The sequence below is a fragment of the Lissotriton vulgaris genome, chromosome 5, assembly GCF_964263255.1.
Source record: "Lissotriton vulgaris chromosome 5, aLisVul1.2, whole genome shotgun sequence".
In the NCBI taxonomy this organism is placed as follows: domain Eukaryota; kingdom Metazoa; phylum Chordata; class Amphibia; order Caudata; family Salamandridae; genus Lissotriton; species Lissotriton vulgaris.
The window spans coordinates 1135988067-1136008158 of record NC_141693.1 but is presented as its reverse complement, the minus strand read 5'-3'; the positions used below and the strand labels follow the sequence as shown (position 1 = coordinate 1136008158).

The window sequence follows — 20092 nt, the reverse complement described above, 5'->3', positions numbered from 1 at the left end:
AAGGTAGGAGCTGGTCCCATTCCAAATTAGATTATCCTGATCAACTCTACAAGAAGAAACTCTGGACTTCGACGTTCTGCTCCACAGAAGACTGAAGAAAATCTCCCTTGTGGGCAAGGAGTGTCCACCCTGCACAAGCAGGCACCATCAGCGTACAGCGGCTTCCCTTTGTCGTCTTCCTGCAAGGATCCAGACTTCAGAGCCCGACGAGACCCGGACTCCCAGACCTCTCCGACCTCTACCCACATCTGCAGCACCGCTGAGACCCGTGGGTGCGACGAGACACGTGGGACCGGCCATCTTGAAAGAAGCAGCACTTCACTCCAGCACGACTTCAGAGGCATCCTCGTCCAAGTGCTTTGGGGACTGAGAAGCCCCGACCCTGAGCAGCTCCTGCATCGAAGACCAGCCCTCCAGCATCCACGAGATCTGTGTGGGGCCCTTCTGCCTGTTTGCTGCTCGACGTGTTGTCTGGTCACTTGCCGGCTGGCTTGTGACCTCCTAGACGACGAACTCTGACAACTTTGCTGCTGGTCTGGTTGCTCCAGACTGGCCCTTGCTCCCTTCCAAAAGAGGAGCACCCCGGACCCTCCTGGTCCACTCCAGACGCTGTTTCCACTCACCGCGTGGGTTGCCTTTGCCAAGGCCTGTTGAACCCGAATCCGGAGACGACACCGCCGACAGCGAGAGCCTGCGTGGGACAGCTCGTGCCTCCATCCTGGTCGTCGAAGACACCACCGGGTCCACGTGGCTGCAGAGACAAGCGTCCGCCTTCACCTGATCGCGACAACGACACCTGGTTCCACTCCTGGTTCCACTCCAGTCACTGGCTAGTGACTTTGAACATTGTCCCCTCTGCTTTCAGGTTCTTCTCTTCACTGATCCACTCTTGGATCACACCGGACATCTTCCTCCTGACCGCCTGCAGCATCTTTTCCTCCAGGCTCCATAGACTTCAACGCCGGAACCCGACACGACTTGGCACCTATGCACCCGCAGCCTGTGGGTGAGGTAACACGAGCATTTCGGTGCTCAAGGGTAGCTTGACTCTCCTAGTGTCCAGTTCCACTGTCGTTTTAGTCCTATCTAGTCAGGGACGTCCGTACTCACCTTTTCTTTAAAACTGTACTGTCCATAGACGTTTGTACGCATCTCGCGTGTGAGTTCACACTCTGCAAACGCGCTCCGTGGGCCGCCTAGTACTTACCTCAAGTTAGTATAGCGTGGTCCCAGCGATCCTACAACCTCTGGACAGCTCCATTCCTTTGATTGACTTTCACATTCCATTTACTTAGTATATGGTTTGTCGTGCCTCTAGGGCACCATTGTAAATCGTGCAACTTAAGCTTAGCCCTCTGACCTCATAAAGAGTTCAGAGGTGTTTGTTAGATAATAAATATCTTGTTTATTTTCATTACAACCTGTGTGGTGTCCTTTCACTTGGTATTCAAGGGGTTATATGTGGTAAAACAGCTGGCTTCACATGCCAAAAGAGTTTAGCCTAAGACTGCTTTGTCCATGCTACCATTAGGATAGCTGGTCTATAAGGTTGACTTACAACCAATCACCATAAGGGTTGTGTGGACTGATACAAGGTGATCACTAGAACTAGTGAGCATCATATATCAGGCCAACTTCTCACACTACAGGCCCCTCAAGAGGCCAGTCAACGCAACAAACACAATACAATAAGGCAGGTACACAATCCACCTACAATAAGAACAACTGTGGTGGATATCGGGGAAACAACATCAAGGGCAGAGGCAGAGGAAATAACAGTTCCAGATCCTCTGCCAATACCAAACAGTGACGCCCTGTCACTGCCCCCGACCACATAACACCTGTCGGGGGGAGACTACAACAGTTCCTGCCGGTCTGGAAATCTATCACCACAGACAGGTGGGTGAGAGACATTGTACAGTACGGGTATTGTCTGGAATTAATGTCCACTCCACCCAACATCCCACCAAGACACCATCCTATCTCCGCAGAGCACTTACACTTATTGCAGCAGGAGGTCGTCAGCATGCTGCAAAAAGGGGGCATAGAGCTTGTGCCTGTAGAAGAACAAGGGTCAGGGGTGTACTCTCTCTACTTTCTAATACCCAAAAAGGACAGGTCGCTCAGACCTATACTAGACCTCAGGCCTCTTGTGATACGGCGTCCTCACATACCCGTCTTGCTCCACGTTACAGCAGTCCTTCGCGTACGACAGAGAACCCAGCCAGAGCGTCCATAGTAACAGCCCAACCCACCAAATGTCCAACCCTCTGTCCTCTGTTCCAGGACCCAATCCGGAACGGCGAAAACACGGAAGCACTACCTCCCGACCCCGGAAGTACCTCCCCCTCATGTGATCCGGACACTAGAAAGACCGGAACCAGGAAACAGTCCAGCGTCGGATTGAGCTCGTGGCAGGAGACCCCGACCGGAGCGGCGAAGGAGAGGACGACCGAAGAGGAAGAAGACTGGTCCGAAGATTGGTGGAGTCCACCGGAGGTTGCTGGGGAGCGGCCGCAACTCAACTTGGAGAGTCGCGGCGGAGCGGGTGAGTGAAACGGAACCACTCCGATAGCACGTTAGGTGCAGTGTAAATAATTCCTTCTGTATAGTTCAAACCCCTTTAGGCTCACGTCGTCACCCGTAGCACTGTGTAAATATTGTGAAGCACTCCTCCACTTTGTAAATAAACCCTCGAACCCTCACGTCCCACCACCCAACACCCCTACTGATTCTCGATATCCGACTTGTGTCTGTACCTACCCCGACCCTACCGTCCCCTCCTCACTTTCGACTTCATACCCCTCACACTCCCAGGTGCTGGTAATAGGGATCCAACAAGAGAAGTCCGGCAGGACTAACGGCTCCTTTCTTTTCTTTGTTTTTCCTCCCGGTACCTCCGAGGACATCCCCAAGATTAGAAGACCCGGAGAGCCCGCTGAAAACGTTACCGAACCAGGACCCTTCTTCCACCCGAGGAGCTGTGCCTTTAATTTGTGGAACATTGACACTCGATAAACACCCTGTTGTGAACAGAAGTACCGAAATAAATCAAACATTGCCCACTATATACGGCCTCCGCGCTTGGTATTCCGGTCCGCCACACCCCCACGCACACAGTTGGTGTCAGAAGTGGGATCCGGAAGCATGGAGGCCGTCGTACAGAAAATGGCCGAGTCCCAAGAGATGTTGGGAAAGCTAATGGAGCGGTTCTTGAAAACCGCAGAGGAAGACAGGGGGCAACTGCATGACGTCCTCAAGGGTCAAGGGGATGCCCACGACCAGGCCATGGGTAAACTAACGGACGTCCTCGGCCAGCAGCAACAACGACCCATAACCTCCCTACCATCAGTGGTCCTACAAAAGTATGTTCCTGGCGACGATCCGGACTACTTTTTTACAAACTTTGAAAGACTAGCGCAGGCCGCCTCATGGCCAGCAGATCGATGGGGGCAATATTTGGGACCGCTACTGACCGGAGACCTCCAAGCGGCGTATCAGCAAGCCAATATACAGGGCAACACACCCTATGATGACATCAAGAAGTGTATCCTCAAGAGACTGGGCATAGATGATGAGACCTATAGAGTGAAGCTGCGCCAAGCCAAGGAAGGGCCACAAGAAACCCCTAGGGCCCTGTCCTTTCGCATTAAAGATCTCGCCAATCGCTGGTTACGCCCAGACACCTCCACCAAAGACGATATTCTTGCAAAAGTATATTTGGAGCAATTCCTGGCATCCCTACATCCGGCCACTCAAAAATGGGTACGACAACACGCACGTCTCACCCTTGACAGCGCGGTGGAGATCGCGAGTGCATACAGTCGAGCCCAAGAAGCACCCAGAGGCAGAGATGAACATCCCCACAGAGCGCATATAAATACAGTCCGACCCCACCGACCCCCCCCCCTCCACGGAAAGCGGAGCCGCCTCCCCTGCTACCACCGCCGCTCGTATACAGACCACCCAATCCGGGTCCACAGTGTTACAACTGCGGCGGCTATGGACACATAGCGCGTGTATGTCCACAGAAAGACGAGCCCATGGAGGTAGGCCTGGTACAGAACTATGTGTGTGCAACACCCGGAAAAACGCCCCCACCGTTCCGCTGTCCCGTATATGTAGACGGACATCGCCTCATGGCTCTGGCTGACACGGGCTGTCGTCAGAGTGTTCTACGTCCCCAGGACCTACCAACCCCACCGAAACCACCCACAGGCATGGTCGCCATCCAGTGTGTACACGGAGACACTAAAAAGTACCCAACCACCCAAGTGCGAGTACGGCACCCAGCTGATCCCGGAACTGAGCTCACTGTGGGTCTGATACCGAACCTTCCTGAGCAAGTGATCTTAGGGAGTGACTATGCTGGCCTTCCTAAACTAGTGCAGGACACTACAGACTCCCTGAACCAATGGTGGGAAGAAGCACCCTTTTCTAGGGAACAACCGCTTGCTGAATGTCCTACCAGAACCCGGAAATCCCGTAACCAGAAGAGAAAAGAGAAGCGAAACCACACCACCGCCTACCCGGTGGTTCCTGATATCCATCCCTGGCAAACGGATAGGGAATTCCGGGCGTCACAACAAGAAGATCCTATCCTGCAAGAGGCCTGGGGAAGGGCCTTAGATCAGGAAGACCCCCTTCACGTATGTCCCTATTTTTTTAAAAAGAACGGACTACTGTATAGAAAAGGGAACCCAAACCAACCGCCCCAGCTATTGATCCCCGGACCCTTTAGAGAGAAGGTACTCTTCCTTGCCCACAGCCATCTCCTAGGGGGTCACTTCAGCGATGAAAAAACCAGTCTGTCCATCCTGGAGAAGTTTTATTGGCCGGGAGTACATCAACAAGTCAGACAATATTGTAGAGAGTGCCCGGTATGTCAGAGGAACAGCAGATACCGTCCTCCCAGGGCTCCCTTACTCCCTCTACCCCTCATTGACATTCCCTTCAGCCGGGTGGGAATGGACATCATAGGCCCCCTACTCCCCTCCCGCAGTGGCTGCCGATATGCCCTGGTTTTGGTGGACTACGCCACCCGCTTCCCTGAGGCAGTGCCCTTACGTCAACCTACGACACAGACCATAGCTAAAGCCCTCATCTCCATATTTTCGAGAGTAGGGTTTCCCAGGGAGATCCTTACGGATCAAGGCACCCCATTCGTTTCATCCCTAATGAAACAAGTGTGTTCAAACCTAGGCATAAAGCAGATTCGCACTTCCGCCTACCACCCCCAGACAGACGGGCTGGTAGAGCGATACAACGCTACCCTTAAGTTGACTCTGAAGAAAATGTTGGCCTTGGAGGCAAAGAGGTGGGAGGAGATGTTGCCGTTGGCCTTGTTTGCCATACGCTGCAAAACTCAGAGTAGCACAGGATATTCTCCATATGAATTGCTGTACGGTCGACCACCCCGCACCCTACTTGACATGGCCCAAGAAGCGTGGGAAGCCGAACCTGATAGAACCCGACCCCTGCCAGAATATGTCGAAAACCTAAAAACCCATCTCTCCCAGCTGCGCGATATTGTCCGCCAGAATATGGAGAACGCACAAGCCAGCCAGAAACGGCAATATGATAAGGGTACCAAGCCCCGCTCCTTTAACAATGGGGATCTAGTTCTACTGATGAGGCCGTCATCTGACCACAAACTATTAGGGCAATGGCAAGGACCCTATGTGATTCTTCGCCAAGTGACTCCCGTCACCTACGAAGTGGAACTCGACCCTACTCGAGGCACCACACAGGTGTACCATATCAACCTTCTAAAAAAATGGGAGGGACCCCGACCCGTCCTAGCCACCACTGATATACCAACCCCTCTCTCATTTGAAACGTGTTTCGACCCCGAGATGACCAGAGAGCAGAGACGGAGTCTCCGAGAGGCATTACAACCCTTACAGAGAGTGTTTTCCTCCTCACCAGGTCACACTACTATCACAGAACACAGCATACACACAGAACCCGGAAAGATCGTAAGACTACGACCCTACAGGGTCCCTGAAGCCCGTAGGAACGTGATAAGACAAGAAACCGAACAGATGCTGGGTATGGGGATCATTGAGCCTTCCATCAGTGAATGGAATTCCCCCATAGTTCTAGTGCCTAAACCTGACGGGTCCGTCAGGTTTTGCATAGATTTCCGAGAGGTAAACAAGATATCAACCTTCGACACCTATCCCCTTCCACGGGTCGATGAGATGGTCGAAAGCATAGGGAAAGCCCGATACATATCCACATTAGACCTCTGCAAAGGCTACTGGCAGATCCCACTAAGAGCACAGGACCGAAAGAAAACTGCCTTTTCCACCCCAGACGGCTTATTCCAATTCACAGTGTTACCATTTGGGTTACACGGGGCACCAGCCACCTTTCAAAGGGCGATGAACCATGTATTAAGACCACATTCAGGGTATGCCGGGGCCTACCTCGACGATATTGTTATCTATAGCAATAGCTGGGCAGAACACCTCGATCATCTCGGTAAAGTTGTTGGGTCATTGGGCTCTTTTGGGTTCACCATCAATCCTGCAAAGACCACTCTAGCGGCTACATCGGTGAAGTACTTGGGTTACCTCTTAGGTGAGGGTGTGATACGTCCACAGGCCAAGAAGGTTGAGGCCATTCAGTCCATTCCATTCCCCCAGTCACGAAAGGACCTCCGGGCTTTCCTAGGCCTACTAGGTTATTACCGTAGGTTTATACCCAACTTTTCCCAGACCGCAGCCCCCCTCACTGACCTCTTAAAGAAGTCCGCCAAAACAGAAACCCTCCTAAAGAATCCCACTCATGTTCTACTGTTAGCCTTCTCACAACTCAAAGCAGCCTTAACCTCCAAACCTGTATTGGTCAGTCCGGATTATTCACGGACCTTCCTCCTGCAGACAGACGCCTCAGACCAGGGTCTAGGGGCAGTCCTTTCACAGAAAGACGAACATGGGAACGAGAACCCCATATTGTACCTGAGCCGTAAACTGTATCCCCGTGAAACCAGTTATGCTGTCGTTGAGAAAGAGGCATTGGCCATTAAGTGGGCGGTGGAAAGCCTAAGGTATTATCTGGAAGGGAGAGAGTTTATCATCTATACTGACCACGCCCCTTTGGAGTGGATGGCCCGTAATAAAGGACATAATGATCGGGTCCTCCGTTGGTTCTTAGCCCTACAACCATACAGATTTCGGACATTGCACCGTAAAGGGACCGAACAAGGCAATGCCGATTACCTCTCCCGATATCCCATGACCCAAACCCGTACTAGAAAGACAGCTAGGGGAAGGGGATGTGATACGGCGTCCTCACATACCCGTCTTGCGCCACGTTACAGCAGTCCTTCGCGTACGACAGAGAACCCAGCCAGAGCGTCCATAGTAACAGCCCAACCCACCAAATGTCCAACCCTCTGTCCTCTGTTCCAGGACCCAATCCGGAACGGCGAAAACACGGAAGCACTACCTCCCGACCCCGGAAGTACCTCCCCCTCACGTGATCCGGACACTAGAAAGACCGGAACCAGGAAACAGTCCAGCGTCGGATTGAGCTTGTGGCAGGAGACCCCGACCGGAGCGGCGAAGGAGAGGACACCGAAGAGGAAGAAGACTGGTCCGAAGATTGGTGGAGTCCACCGGAGGTTGCTGGGGAGCGGCCGCAACTCAACTTGGAGAGTTGCGGCGGAGCGGGTGAGTGAAACGGAACCACTCCGATAGCACGTTAGGTGCAGTGTAAATAATTCCTTCTGTATAGTTCAAACCCCTTTAGGCTCACGTCGTCACCCGTAGCACTGTGTAAATATTGTGAAGCACTCCTCCACTTTGTAAATAAACCCTCGAACCCTCACGTCCCACCACCCAACACCCCTACTGATTCTCGATATCCGACTTGTGTCTGTACCTACCCCGACCCTACCGTCCCCTCCTCACTTTCGACTTCATACCCCTCACACTCCCCGGTGCTGGTAATAGGGATCCAACAAGAGAAGTCCGGCAGGACTAACGGCTCCTTTCTTTTCTTTGTTTTTCCTCCCGGTACCTCCGAGGACATCCCCAAGATTAGAAGACCCGGAGAGCCCGCTGAAAACGTTACCGAACCAGGACCCTTCTTCCACCCGAGGAGCTGTGCCTTTAATTTGTGGAACATTGACACTCGATAAACACCCTGTTGTGAACAGAAGTACCGAAATAAATCAAACATTGCCCACTATATACGGCCTCCGCGCTTGGTATTCCGGTCCGCCACACCCCCACGCACACACCTCTAAACAGTTACATTCTGTCAGAGCATTTTCATATGCTCACCTTGCAACAGGTTCTGCCGTTACTCAGTCAGGGAGACTTCCTCGCAACGCTGGATCTAAAAGATGCGTATTTCCATATACCCATACACCCGTTACACAGACAGTATCTCATGTTCACTATTCAACATCAACATTATCAGTTCAAAGTACTCCCTTTCGGAGTAACGACGGCACCCAGGGTGTTCACAAAGTGCCTTGCAACAGTTGCAGCACACCTCAGGATACAGCACATACATATCTACCCGTTTCTGGACGACTGGTTTATTCAAGCAAAGTCGGCCCAGCAGTGTGCCTGCCACATGTCCCACACCATTCATCTTCTTCACAGTCTGGGATTCTCACTGAATTACCCGAAGTCACACCTTCAGCCCGCCCACGTACGACAGTACCTGGGTGCGACGATAGACACTCTGGCAGCCAAAGCACAGCCAAATTCAGTGAGAATAAACAGCATGCAATTGCTGATACAAAAATTCAGACTTCAACGCTCGCTTCCAGCGAAAGTGTTCATGTAGTTGATAGGCATGATGGCCTCCTGCATTTTCATAGTCCCGCACGCGAGGCTACATATGCGTCCGCTTCAGGAGTGCTTAGCACGTCAATGAAATCGGGCTCAAGGAGAGTTAAAGGACCTAGTGTTGGTAAGCGGTCGGGCATTCGACTCTCTGCATTGGTGGAACCCACAAAACCTTTGCAAGGGCCGACCGTTCCAAGAGCCTGTTCCACAAATTGTACTGACGGCGGACGCATCTCTCCAGGGATGGGGAGCTCATGTACTCCACTACACAGTGCAGGGACTATGGACAGAACAGCAAAAGAAGATGCACATCAACCTTCTGGAACTGATGGCAATCTTCATGGCGATGAAAGCTTTCAAGGTACACTTGTGCAACAAGGTCGTGTTGATCTGGACGGACAACATGACTGCCATGTACTACATACAGAAGCAGGGAGGAAGGCACTCTCCACAGTTGTCTCATCTGGCTCAGAGCATGTGGAAGTGGGCCATTCAGAGGAACATCTTCCTCATGGTGGAACACCTCCGGGGCAAAGACAACCAGATGCACAGCAGACACAGCCACCAGATGCACGAGTGGGAGATACATCCATCAGTACTCCAACCGTACTTCCAGCAATGGGGTCATCCACAGATAGACCTGTTCGCCACAAGGGAAAACGCAAAATGCCAAAGCTTCGCAAGCAGGTTCCCACACCCACAGTCGCAAGGCAATGCGATATGGATGAACTGGTCAGGCAAATTTGCGTACTCTTTTCCCCCAGCACCTTTAATATCGCTGGTGGCACGCAAACTACGGCAACACTCGATGACCCTCATCCTGGTTGCTCCAATGTGGGCACGCCAACCATGGTACACCACGTTTCTGGAACTATACGTGGTACCGCATCAACGGCTACGCCTCACACCTAGGCTTTTGACGCAGAGCCATGGAGACATTCAGCATCCAGATCTGCCACAGCTCAACCTGGCGATCTGGCTCCTGAAGTCCTAGAATTTGGCTACCTCAACTTGCCGCCGGAATGTATGAATATCATCAAGGAGGCAAGACGGCCCACAACCAGAGCATGATATGCGGCTAAATGGAAAAGGTTTGTCATATATTGTACCAACAATGACATTAACCCACTGGATGCATCTATTCAAAACATCATCTGTCATTTGTTGCATTTATACAGATGTAATCTAGCGTACAGTTCCATTCGCATACATTTATCCGCCATAGCAGCCTATCTTCAAAACAGGCAGCACCTCTCCTTATTCAAAGTGCCTGCCATTCAAGCTTTTCTGGAGGGACTTAAAAGAGTGATTCCTCCCAGACACCCACCATCACCAGTCTGGAACCTGAATGTGGTCCTCACCAGATTAATGGGACCACCTTTTGAACCTCTACACTCTTGTGAGATTCAATTTCTGACTTGGAAAGTTGCTTTCCTAGTGGCCATTACCTCACTGAGGAGAGTTAGTGAACTCCAGGCACTAACCATCCAAGAGCAATTCATCCAGGTCCACGCAAATAGGGTGGTATTACGCACCAACCCTACATTTATGCCTAAAGTGATTTCGCAGTTCCACATGAACCAGATCATAGAACTGCCAGTTTTCTTTCCCAATCCGGAAAATGTTGCAGAGAGATCCATACACACGTTAGATGTCAAAAGGGCTCTAATGAACTATATAGACAGAACAAAGGATTTCAGAAAAACAAAACAGCTTTTCGTTGCCTTTTCTCCACAACACAAAGGCAACCCCATTTCCAAAGCAGGGATAGCCAGGTGGATTGTTAAATGTATACATATTTGCTATGCTAAGGCTAAACGCACACTAACCATTCCACCACGAGCACACTCTTACACGTAAGTTAGGAGCGTCCATGGCTTTCCTGGGGAATATTCCTTTAGAAGAGATATGTAAGGCAGCCACTTGGTCCACCACACATACATTTACGAAACACTACTGCGTAGATGTGCATTCTAAACAGCAGGCAGCTGTAGGACAGGCTGTTCTCAAAACTCTTTTTCAGACTGCTGCAGTTGGCACGGGCAGCCACCGCTAACAGGGGGGACTGCTATGTAATCTATGCACAGATATGAATTCAGCAGCCCTCATGCCTCGAACCGAATATGCTACTTACCAGTATGCATCTGTTTTGGCATGTAGGGCTGCTGACATTCATATCGCCCACCCTCCTCCCCGGCGCCTGTAGCAGCTGTAGCATTCAGAATTACTATCTAGCATGGACATCACTCACTGTATTACACTCCATCTCTGCCACAATGGCGAAAAACAATCTGAGGATGGAGAGGATGCCCATGCGCGCAGTAGTCCAGGGTAGGAGCCACCTATCTCGTGATACTTCGAAGATTCTTCCAGGACAACAATGTGCAATCATCCGGACCCAACACTAGGCGGCGATCTATGCACAGATATAAATGTCAGCAGCCCTACATGCCAAGAACAGATGCATACTGGTAAGTAGCATATTCGATCTGGAAGAGACTCTACCACAGGTTCCTTACTGTCCCTCCCCCATCTTTCTCAGTTTGCAAACTGGACTTTTCTACCTAAAAAGGTCCTTGTAGACCCTTAGAATATGCAAACTGGCTGATCAGCTGTCTAACATGGCTCTGTGCTTCTGACTCGGAAATAGTCACGAATACAACGCACACTCCACATCCGGCGTTGCAGACGCAGAGCCGTTGTTCAATACCACAGTCTAGCGCACAGGGATACTGATCAAGATTTCCCGGATCCAGTCTGACGCCTGGGGAATATTCCAAGATGAGGAATCTGTGGCAAGATAGTCTCTACCAGATAGGTATCACCAAAAATAAGTAACTTGTTCATCAGACTCACCAGATCACGGACATTGAGCCCAGGCCCCACTGAACAGTAACTTTTTCTGGAATCAAAAAGACATTTAATGTGCACAGAGAATGCTCTATTGACCCGTCCTTTAATGTCCATGTTCCCACCCCATCCTTCAGGAATGTCCGCAATCCACATCTCCTGTATGGGGGTTGCAGTCCTCTCATACACTAGTCTTTCCGGACCCTGGGCTTCCAAAATGGAACCTATCAGCCTTCATGCTGTGTGCTATGCACATCAACACAGACATCCCAGCATGCACACACAAGTATCACATGCTGTCTGGTGCTACACACATTCACCATGTAGGCCAAGTGTGATTTAAGTACAAAGCTTTGGAACTTTACGAGTGGGCTGTAGGCACCATTCTAATGACACAGGTAAAAATGCCTGTTAACACAATCAATCACTACTAAACACAAAACTGGTATGCGTTCACAACTGAGCTAGTCTCACTTAACTCCAGGTAATGACAGTAGCACACTACTCTTATGAGTATAGCACTTGGTGCGCCCCTCCCAATACCTCATTACAAGGAGACAGGGCCTAGGTCATGGCGCACACTCACGATTTGCTTACTCCCATGATCAGAAATCAGTAGCATGTACCAGAAATCCATGCAGCTGTGGTACTATGGTCAGGGGTGTATGTCCGTCATCATGCAGCGGAGTTGTCTATCCTAACAGATGTTTACTGGTTTTTGCCTATTACTGCACACGAATCAGGCCAGTTGAATTGTTGGAAGAAAGCTGTACAATAATTGGGTCTAACACAGTCTAGGTCTATAGACTGCGCAGATTCATACTTGACAGATAAAAATAAAGATTTCTAGCGCAAAATTGATATCAGATACTATAAATGTATATTAACATTTAATACAGCTCTAAAATATGGCTTCACCCAATATTGTAGTTGCAATTTACCCTTCCACTGAATTCCTTGAGACTTTTTTGTTTCAAGCATTTTTTTGCATTTCTGATCCCCTCACTTGAGTTTCATGTACAAGAAGTCTATACATAAATGCTGTGTACGGGGATGTATCAGTCCCATCAACTCACTTTTACTTTGTTATGTTATGTTATAACCAATTTATAGAGCGCACATTCACCATAATCTTCTTGGTGCTAGGGTAAAGAAGGTAGGAACGGCACAGATTATTGGCTGTAAGTTTGCGTGCTAAGTAAAGACGTTAATTTTAAGGCCTCATTTTAAGGCTTATTGCGAACAAATACAGACAATGTTAACTTGTTAAGGCCTGTAATGCGTTGTAGCATCATCAAAGCATATAGGAGATGGCATGAGAGATTACTGCATGTCGCACTTCCTCGTGAGAATGATGGTCGTCGTTGAAAACTGTTAACTAATAATGCTGCGTTTCGAGACCCGTTTATTGAATAATTACAGAAAACGTAAGAGGCTATTAAATCTGCAGGCGTGAAGTCATTGTCAAACATGCCCCAGTACCGCTGTTAACTCGGTGTTCTTTTTTTTCCTTTTAGGTGAAGTGTCTTGAGGCTGAAAGGCTGAGAACGGAAGATGAACTCTCAAAGTACAAGGAGATTATTAACAGACAAAAGGCTGAAATTCAGAATTTACTAGACCAGGTCAAGATTGTAGAACAGCTACAAGAACAGCATCAAAGGTAGAAACACCTGGCATATGTTACCTAAGGTCTTGTTTTGTGTTTCAGTAGAATATGTAAGTGGAAAATTATGTCTTTCTCCCAGAGTATGTTATTTCCCCTAAACATGTTTGTTACGTGTTTGTTATGGATGTTGTAGAATTTAACTCCAACAAGCACTGAGGAAAGCAATTGTGATTAAAACGGTCAGCTCTATGGATAATCCAAAGTGTTAATCAATGCCCATTGCACCGTTAATAGTATTTGTACAAATGTGATTTACAATATTTGATCTATAAAAATTAAATTGGAGGTTTTGAAAGATTCATGAGATCTGATTAAGTCATTCATAACCTAATTACTTTAAGTAGGTTATGGCTTCTTAGAACTGAAACCAGGTTTTTCCCAAGCATACAGTACAAGACTCTTATAGCATCTTCAAACCTTTTTGCAGTCTCGCTACAGGCAGCTTCAGCAGGCTGTCACTGACCGCATTTCATACAATAGTGCACAGTGTGGGCTGTTGGTCAGCCCCTTACTAATGATTGTGTGGCTTTCTTGTCAGACTAAATTATTTACTGTTTTTTGAATTGCTGCACCTGAAACAGTTCTCCTTTATCCTCCATTTAGATAGCATGCATTGTAGCTAAGCACTGTTGACATCAATGAAAAGAGTTTTAATTTTTGTTCTTTTTTGCTTATTTAGCACTCCATGGGGGTGCGCATATACTGCTCCTTCCTACCGCTATTTATGCACATTGAAGATGCTTGTGCTTTTTCCTACCCTTCCAACTACCCCATCTCTTTCTTCCCACCTCTCCCTCAATTGTTCAACACTGAGCACTCCTGTGGCTTTGTGTCGCATGCCCTCTCTGCCCTCTTCACAGTTCTCTATTTTCTCCCGACTTTCTCTTCCACCCCGTCCCACTCCATAATGGCTGTCGCTATTGGCTTTGTCAGTGAAGGTAGCTTTTAGAATGTGCCCGCATTGGCAAAGCCAATAGCAGTGGCCCGCCTGCTTGAAAGTGTATTTGTTAAAATTTCAAGTTGGTCATGATGAGGCGTGACAAGATGTGGCTTGATGCATCAAGCTGACCATCTTGAAATTATAGCAAACACTCTATCAGTATGACCGTTCACCACTGTTGACTTTACTGATGATGCCAGCAAAGTTTATATCCATCAACCGTCTTTGGCAAAGCCTATAGTTGTGATCAACTACAATTGGCAAAGCTAAAGATATTGGGTTTGCCAAAGCTTGTTTTAATTCTTAGTAAAAAAAAAATAATGTGTCAGACCTAATGGCAATCACGTTCTTAAAGGCATAAGAGATTGCCTTGAATGAAATACTAATCCATGGTGATTCTAGTTAAGTTGTGAATGAATTACTGTTTGTCATTCTTCTCATAACTATGTAAATCTTTTGATGATTGGTGAATGGAGCGATCTATATTTTCTAGATCTTGGGTCAATTGTATCCTCAAACTTTCTCGTTGAAAGGATTTTTTTTTGTAAAACCAAAGTATCTACAATTCAGTTTGCTGATGGATTCGAATTAATTGTCACAGCTATTAAAGATGTTTTGTGATTGCTTACTCTGCTTTACATCTTTTTTTATTATGATTCAGAAAGATAGAACATCTGTGATTCTCTATTTCTTGTGTGTTCTTAAACTGTGGTCTTTTAGCTATGTTAATTCACCTTTATCTTAGAACGCTAGTTGTTTTTTGAGCATCTTATTCCTTATATACATATTGGCTGATGCCTCTGTATAGTATAGGTTTTTAACGTTTGATTTAAACCGTGTTTGTGGTGTACTTAATATATTTTGTAATGTAAGTCGTTTGTGAAAAGCTCAGCAAACTAGTTGGAGAAGGTTGCATAGTGGTATTGCTTTCATTTGCTGTAGTTCTACGGACCTCACTCCGAACTGTCCTGTTAATGATTGTAGCCATTTGTTGCATGCATCACAGTGATTATCTTTTCTAGCTCCTGTAAAAACTACCAAAACAACAAAATAGAAATGAGGTCTGCTTAGAAAGTGTTAGACAAACATACCGGTTTTCAGTCCTCTCCTGAAAGAGATAAACTTAAGAGTGTGTGTAGGAGAACCCCCAAGCAGGTGACTTTTACCTACCAAAACTGAGTGAGAAATGTCTGACCTTTTGACCGCAAATGTAGATGGCGTTGAATCTAAAACAGATCTAGGTCAGCAACATGAAGAGCAAGAAATTACATGTTTAAGTGCCAGCCCTGGACAGGTGTTTGAATTTCTGATCGAAGATCTTTAAAATCATTATGCGTACGTGACAGTGAATATTAAACTACAAATAGTCGTCCATAGGGCCTGGCTGTACGTACCTTATCAGTAGCTAATGCATAGATGTGAAGATGTTGACACAAAATTGTGAGTCAGATGAGGTGTTTAACATGCACATCCCATTAAAGTAACAAAAAACATCCATTTTTTCAGAGGGAATACAAGGCTTTTTAAGTTGCTGATCCCATTAATGCCTATAGAGCCATTTGGTTTCTTAAGCAGCTGTATAACAGTTAGAAAAGAAAACATCTGTGTGGTTAAAGTTTTCAAAAATTAAAAAATCTGATATTAAAAAAGATAATATTCACTAAATATGGGTGAGCGTACAGATATGCTATATGTCCTGTATGTTACAAAATGTTATGCCAATTACTGCTTGAGTGGTGATAGAAAATTGGCTTCACAAAGAACTTGTTGAATCATTTCAGTCCACAGAGCCTATAGCATACTGTCACACTCATTGGATAGTATTTTCAGTGATGTAATATGTGAAGTCATTAGTGGTGTATGACTTGGCGCAAGTTACAGTTAGTTTACTAAAGTAGAACTGGTTAACTTCTTTTTTTTTTTTTTTTTTTAAACATTAGTTCTTGTGTGACTTCACTGAACTATAATGGCTCTGTAACCATCAGCATTGAAAGCCTGAAATCTTAAATTGTAGGGAGCTTGTATAACATCATCTTAAAAGATACATTCTCTTGAGGTGTGTGTAAGCCAGAGTACTTTGAATGAATGAATGAATGAATGTTGGATTTATAGACCGCATGGTTACCCTGAGGCGTCCCCACTGGGAACCCGTCCTGGCTTTCCCTGTGAGATGGTCCCTTTACTGGGCATCCCCAAGGTGCAGCCAGGCATCCCCGGCGGTGATTGGGCCGGAGTGGAGATTAAGCAAACTATTGCCCAGAGTTGCAGCGTGGGACCCCATGGTTTAATGTTAAATGTTAAATGTCGTATACTTGTAAAGCGCACAGCTGCCTCAGCAAAGGGGCGTCCCAGCGCTGTATACCGCTGGGGAACCCATCCTGGCTTTCCCTGTGAGATGGTCCCTCCTGGGCATCTCCAAGGTGAAGACAAGCATCCCCGGCGCTGATGGGACCGTTAGTGGAGATTAAGCAAGCTATTGACCAGATTTGCTGAGTGGGACCCATGGTTGGAGTAGGCACCGAGGCGAGAATTTTCGAGTCCGCTGACCATGGCCCAAGACCCTGCCGCGTCGGAAATCGAACCCTGGTCCCGGGTCCACCTCTGCTTCCGGGTCTGCCGCCTCTAACCAGTACAAAAGGGGGTGGTGATGGACGGAGCATCTGAACCAATCAAACACTCACACTCACACCCAGTCAAAAGATCTGGGTTTAATCCATCACCGTTCTTTAGCCCACTCTGCCACCCAAGTTCAGACATGGCTATATGCAAATCAGTCTGACCCTGTGCCTCATGGGAACAGTCCAGCCTGAAGTGCCAAGCCATGTCTTCCCTGGACCGGAAACAAGCTTCCGAGGACCGGTTTCTGGCATTCCAGCCATCTTCAGCCTGGCTTGCTTATATCCAGTGATAAAGTGAGCAAGGGACTCACGTCTGAGCATAACCAGTGAACCACACCACTCTTGGTTAGAGTGGCACCGAGGCGAGATTTATCGGGCCCACTGAAATTGGTCCTGCACACGGCCGCGTCGGGAATTGAACCCTGGTCCCGGGCCGACCTCTGCCTCCGGGTCTGCCGCCTCTAACCGTTGAGCCACACTTCTCCTCCACTTCTCCTCCACCCTTTATGTAATCGAGGGAACAAACAGACTAGTAGATTCAGTGGCCATTCTCAATTTTCTGCCGAGGATGAAGGCACTGGATTGAATGGCTATATGCATTCCCAGACCCAGCCTTTCTCAAACTGCCAGTAAAGTAAACAGCTGTCCCCTTCTTAATCCAAATAGGACCATTTTTACTTAAAGCAGTCCCCAAACCTAATCTAATAGAATGCCTATTTGCATTCTATTGAGGCCCCGGCCTGCAGTGACTTTGTGTGTCAGCCTAATTGCTTAATGAAAAGCAGCCGTTACCAAACTTGTTTGACAATCTTGAAATAATAATGTTTCTGCTCCACCTTTTCTAGAATGTTCAAGTCAAAGCTTTGTCATTTTCTCCCTTTTAACCACTTGGGCGCGGCCGCGATTCTGCGCCTGTGCGGCACTTTTATTGAGTGGGCGGGTTCATGACGGCCGGGGACCATCATCAGCACACGAGCACCGTGATGTATGACGGCAGGGGGCCGTCATCAGCACACGAGCACCGTGATGCATGACGGCCGGGGGCCGTCATCAGCACACGAGCACCGTGATGCATGACGGCCGAGGCCCGTCATCAGCACACGAGCACCGTGATGCATGACGGCCGGGGGCCGTCATCAGCACACGAGCACCGTGATGCATGACGGCCGGGGGCCGTCATCAGCACACGAGCACCGTGATGCATGACGGCCGGGGGCCGTCATCAGCACACGAGCACCGTGATGCATGACAGCCGGGGGCTGTCATCAGCATGGAAGAGGTTAAAGATGGGGACCATAACACTAAAGATCTCATGGTGATTGTTTGCATTTGTTGTTTAAGCAGACATTAAACAAATAATTCTGCACACTGACCAAATCGGTTCTAAAAGTGTTCAGAGCCCACGTCTGGATAGCATACTTTGTTTCTGTATCATCCTTAAAACGTTGACCTTTGTTTTTTTTCCAATCTGAGACATCAGACCTTCATCCAAACTTCTTGCTTCATGTTACCTTGGTCAAAGTTAGGGTTTGTTGAGTTAACGTTGTTAGAGCTATTCCTTGCAAACATACCTTCTGCTATAAATAGGCTGATCCTTAAATGAGCTAGCCATAAGACTATCGCAGAACGAATAACAAAACATACTATGATCTTGCTGCTCAGCAACCTCCTACTTTAGAATTCGGGAATAAGAAATATCTGACATTTTCTTGGCCTTTAATAGCACGCTGTATTTTCTTTCCCCTAAAGGTTTTAAAGGCTCATCTTTACGATCCTGCAGATTAGCCTTCTTAGTTATGTTTTGGCCGTGCCATTATCATTTTTGTAACAATTTGTATATTTTGCTTCTATTATGCCTTCACCATAGATATACAATTTGACATCTAACCATCGGTGTCATACAGTGAAATGGTTAAACTTCTCCCACCCCATGACAATGTATGAAACAAAATGATGTTGTTCCTTAATTGTGAAGATCAAATGTTTTGTTCCAGGTAATCTTCTTGTTGCTATAATGTGCTATCACATAAAGCACTGATGTTCTTTTGATACATTTCCAGTTGCATATTCTGAGACTTGATAATTCTCAGGTTGTATAAAAACGTCCATATCGATAACAGTATATGAGAGTTGTATACTGTGTGCTTATCAGTGGTGGTGCAGCCTTTAATCATTACTGCACCTTTAAGTTTATCCCATATATGGATAAACCTGACTAATTGATATGGTTATTGCATGGTTCCTAAGGCAAGTAAGGCAAATGTATTATTGAACTTTCAGAAGCACTATACGTATGTGCATTAAAATCACTCGTAACTAGTAACATGTGACTAGGAATTTCACATCTTATCTCACCTAACAAAGTATCAGTCATGTGGACCTAATAATGCCTATCCAAGGGAAATAGATTAAGGCACTCTTAACCCACTTACTTCCAACAATGAACGTAAGATGATAAGAACGTCACTTTTAGATCTAAAACTATAGGTGTGCAGTTCAACCAATCATTGACCTAGGCGGCCAGCCCACTTTTCATCTACTCCAAACCTTTACAACTTTGGAGCCATAAAATGCAAACCTCTATTTAAATTCTAGTTGCAGCTCAGGTGTCCAAGAGGCCAGTAGAAGTAGCACTGTTTCTAATTCTTTTAGACTTAAAAATATTCGCTTTCACAGGGTCATATCAGTTCAGCAGTTCCTTGACAAAGGCCCTGATGTACAAAGAGGCAAGTCACAAATAGTGGGTGCAAATTACACACTGACTTTTTGAGACCTGCCTTTTTTTGTTTTGTCATTTACAGGGGGTTGCAGAACGACCAGTCTTATGAATATTAATGCAGCAGTTCACTATATGCCACCTTTTATAAAGAAAAGATGACGAACTGAGGAGTCAATCAATCAATCAATCAAATCATCTTTATTCGGTTTTCGTTATGAAAGCCATAAAAGTACAGAAATACACAATAAATATATTAAAAAACATTAAATTCATACTATGTTAAAATTGATCTCTAAAAAAACCAAAACATTTGCTAGAGTCCGTTTTTAAGGCAAGCTGCTCTTTGTTATTTTATAAGTTCGTGCGATGCCTCAGACATAATTTTAGATACTGTGCCACAGATTTTGACATTAATTTGTTTTCCAAAAATTGCAACGCTGTAACGGGGTGCCGGAGGCGCCCCCTGGGGTCGAAGTAACCTGTACACCC

At 47.2% G+C, this 20092-nt stretch overlaps 1 protein-coding gene across 11 annotated transcripts in view; it reads left to right on the top strand.

Annotated features, from left to right (window-relative positions):
• Nucleotides 1-20092, top strand: part of CCDC186 (coiled-coil domain containing 186) — a 662916-nt gene that overhangs the window by 333538 nt on the left and 309286 nt on the right. For all 11 annotated transcript variants that reach the window (XM_086922872.1, XM_086922870.1, XM_086922871.1 and 8 more), the window contains exon 10: nucleotides 13178-13320. In XM_086922872.1, the coding sequence (XP_086778998.1) occupies nucleotides 13178-13320 (143 nt within the window). The remainder of the gene's footprint in view (nucleotides 1-13177; nucleotides 13321-20092) is intronic.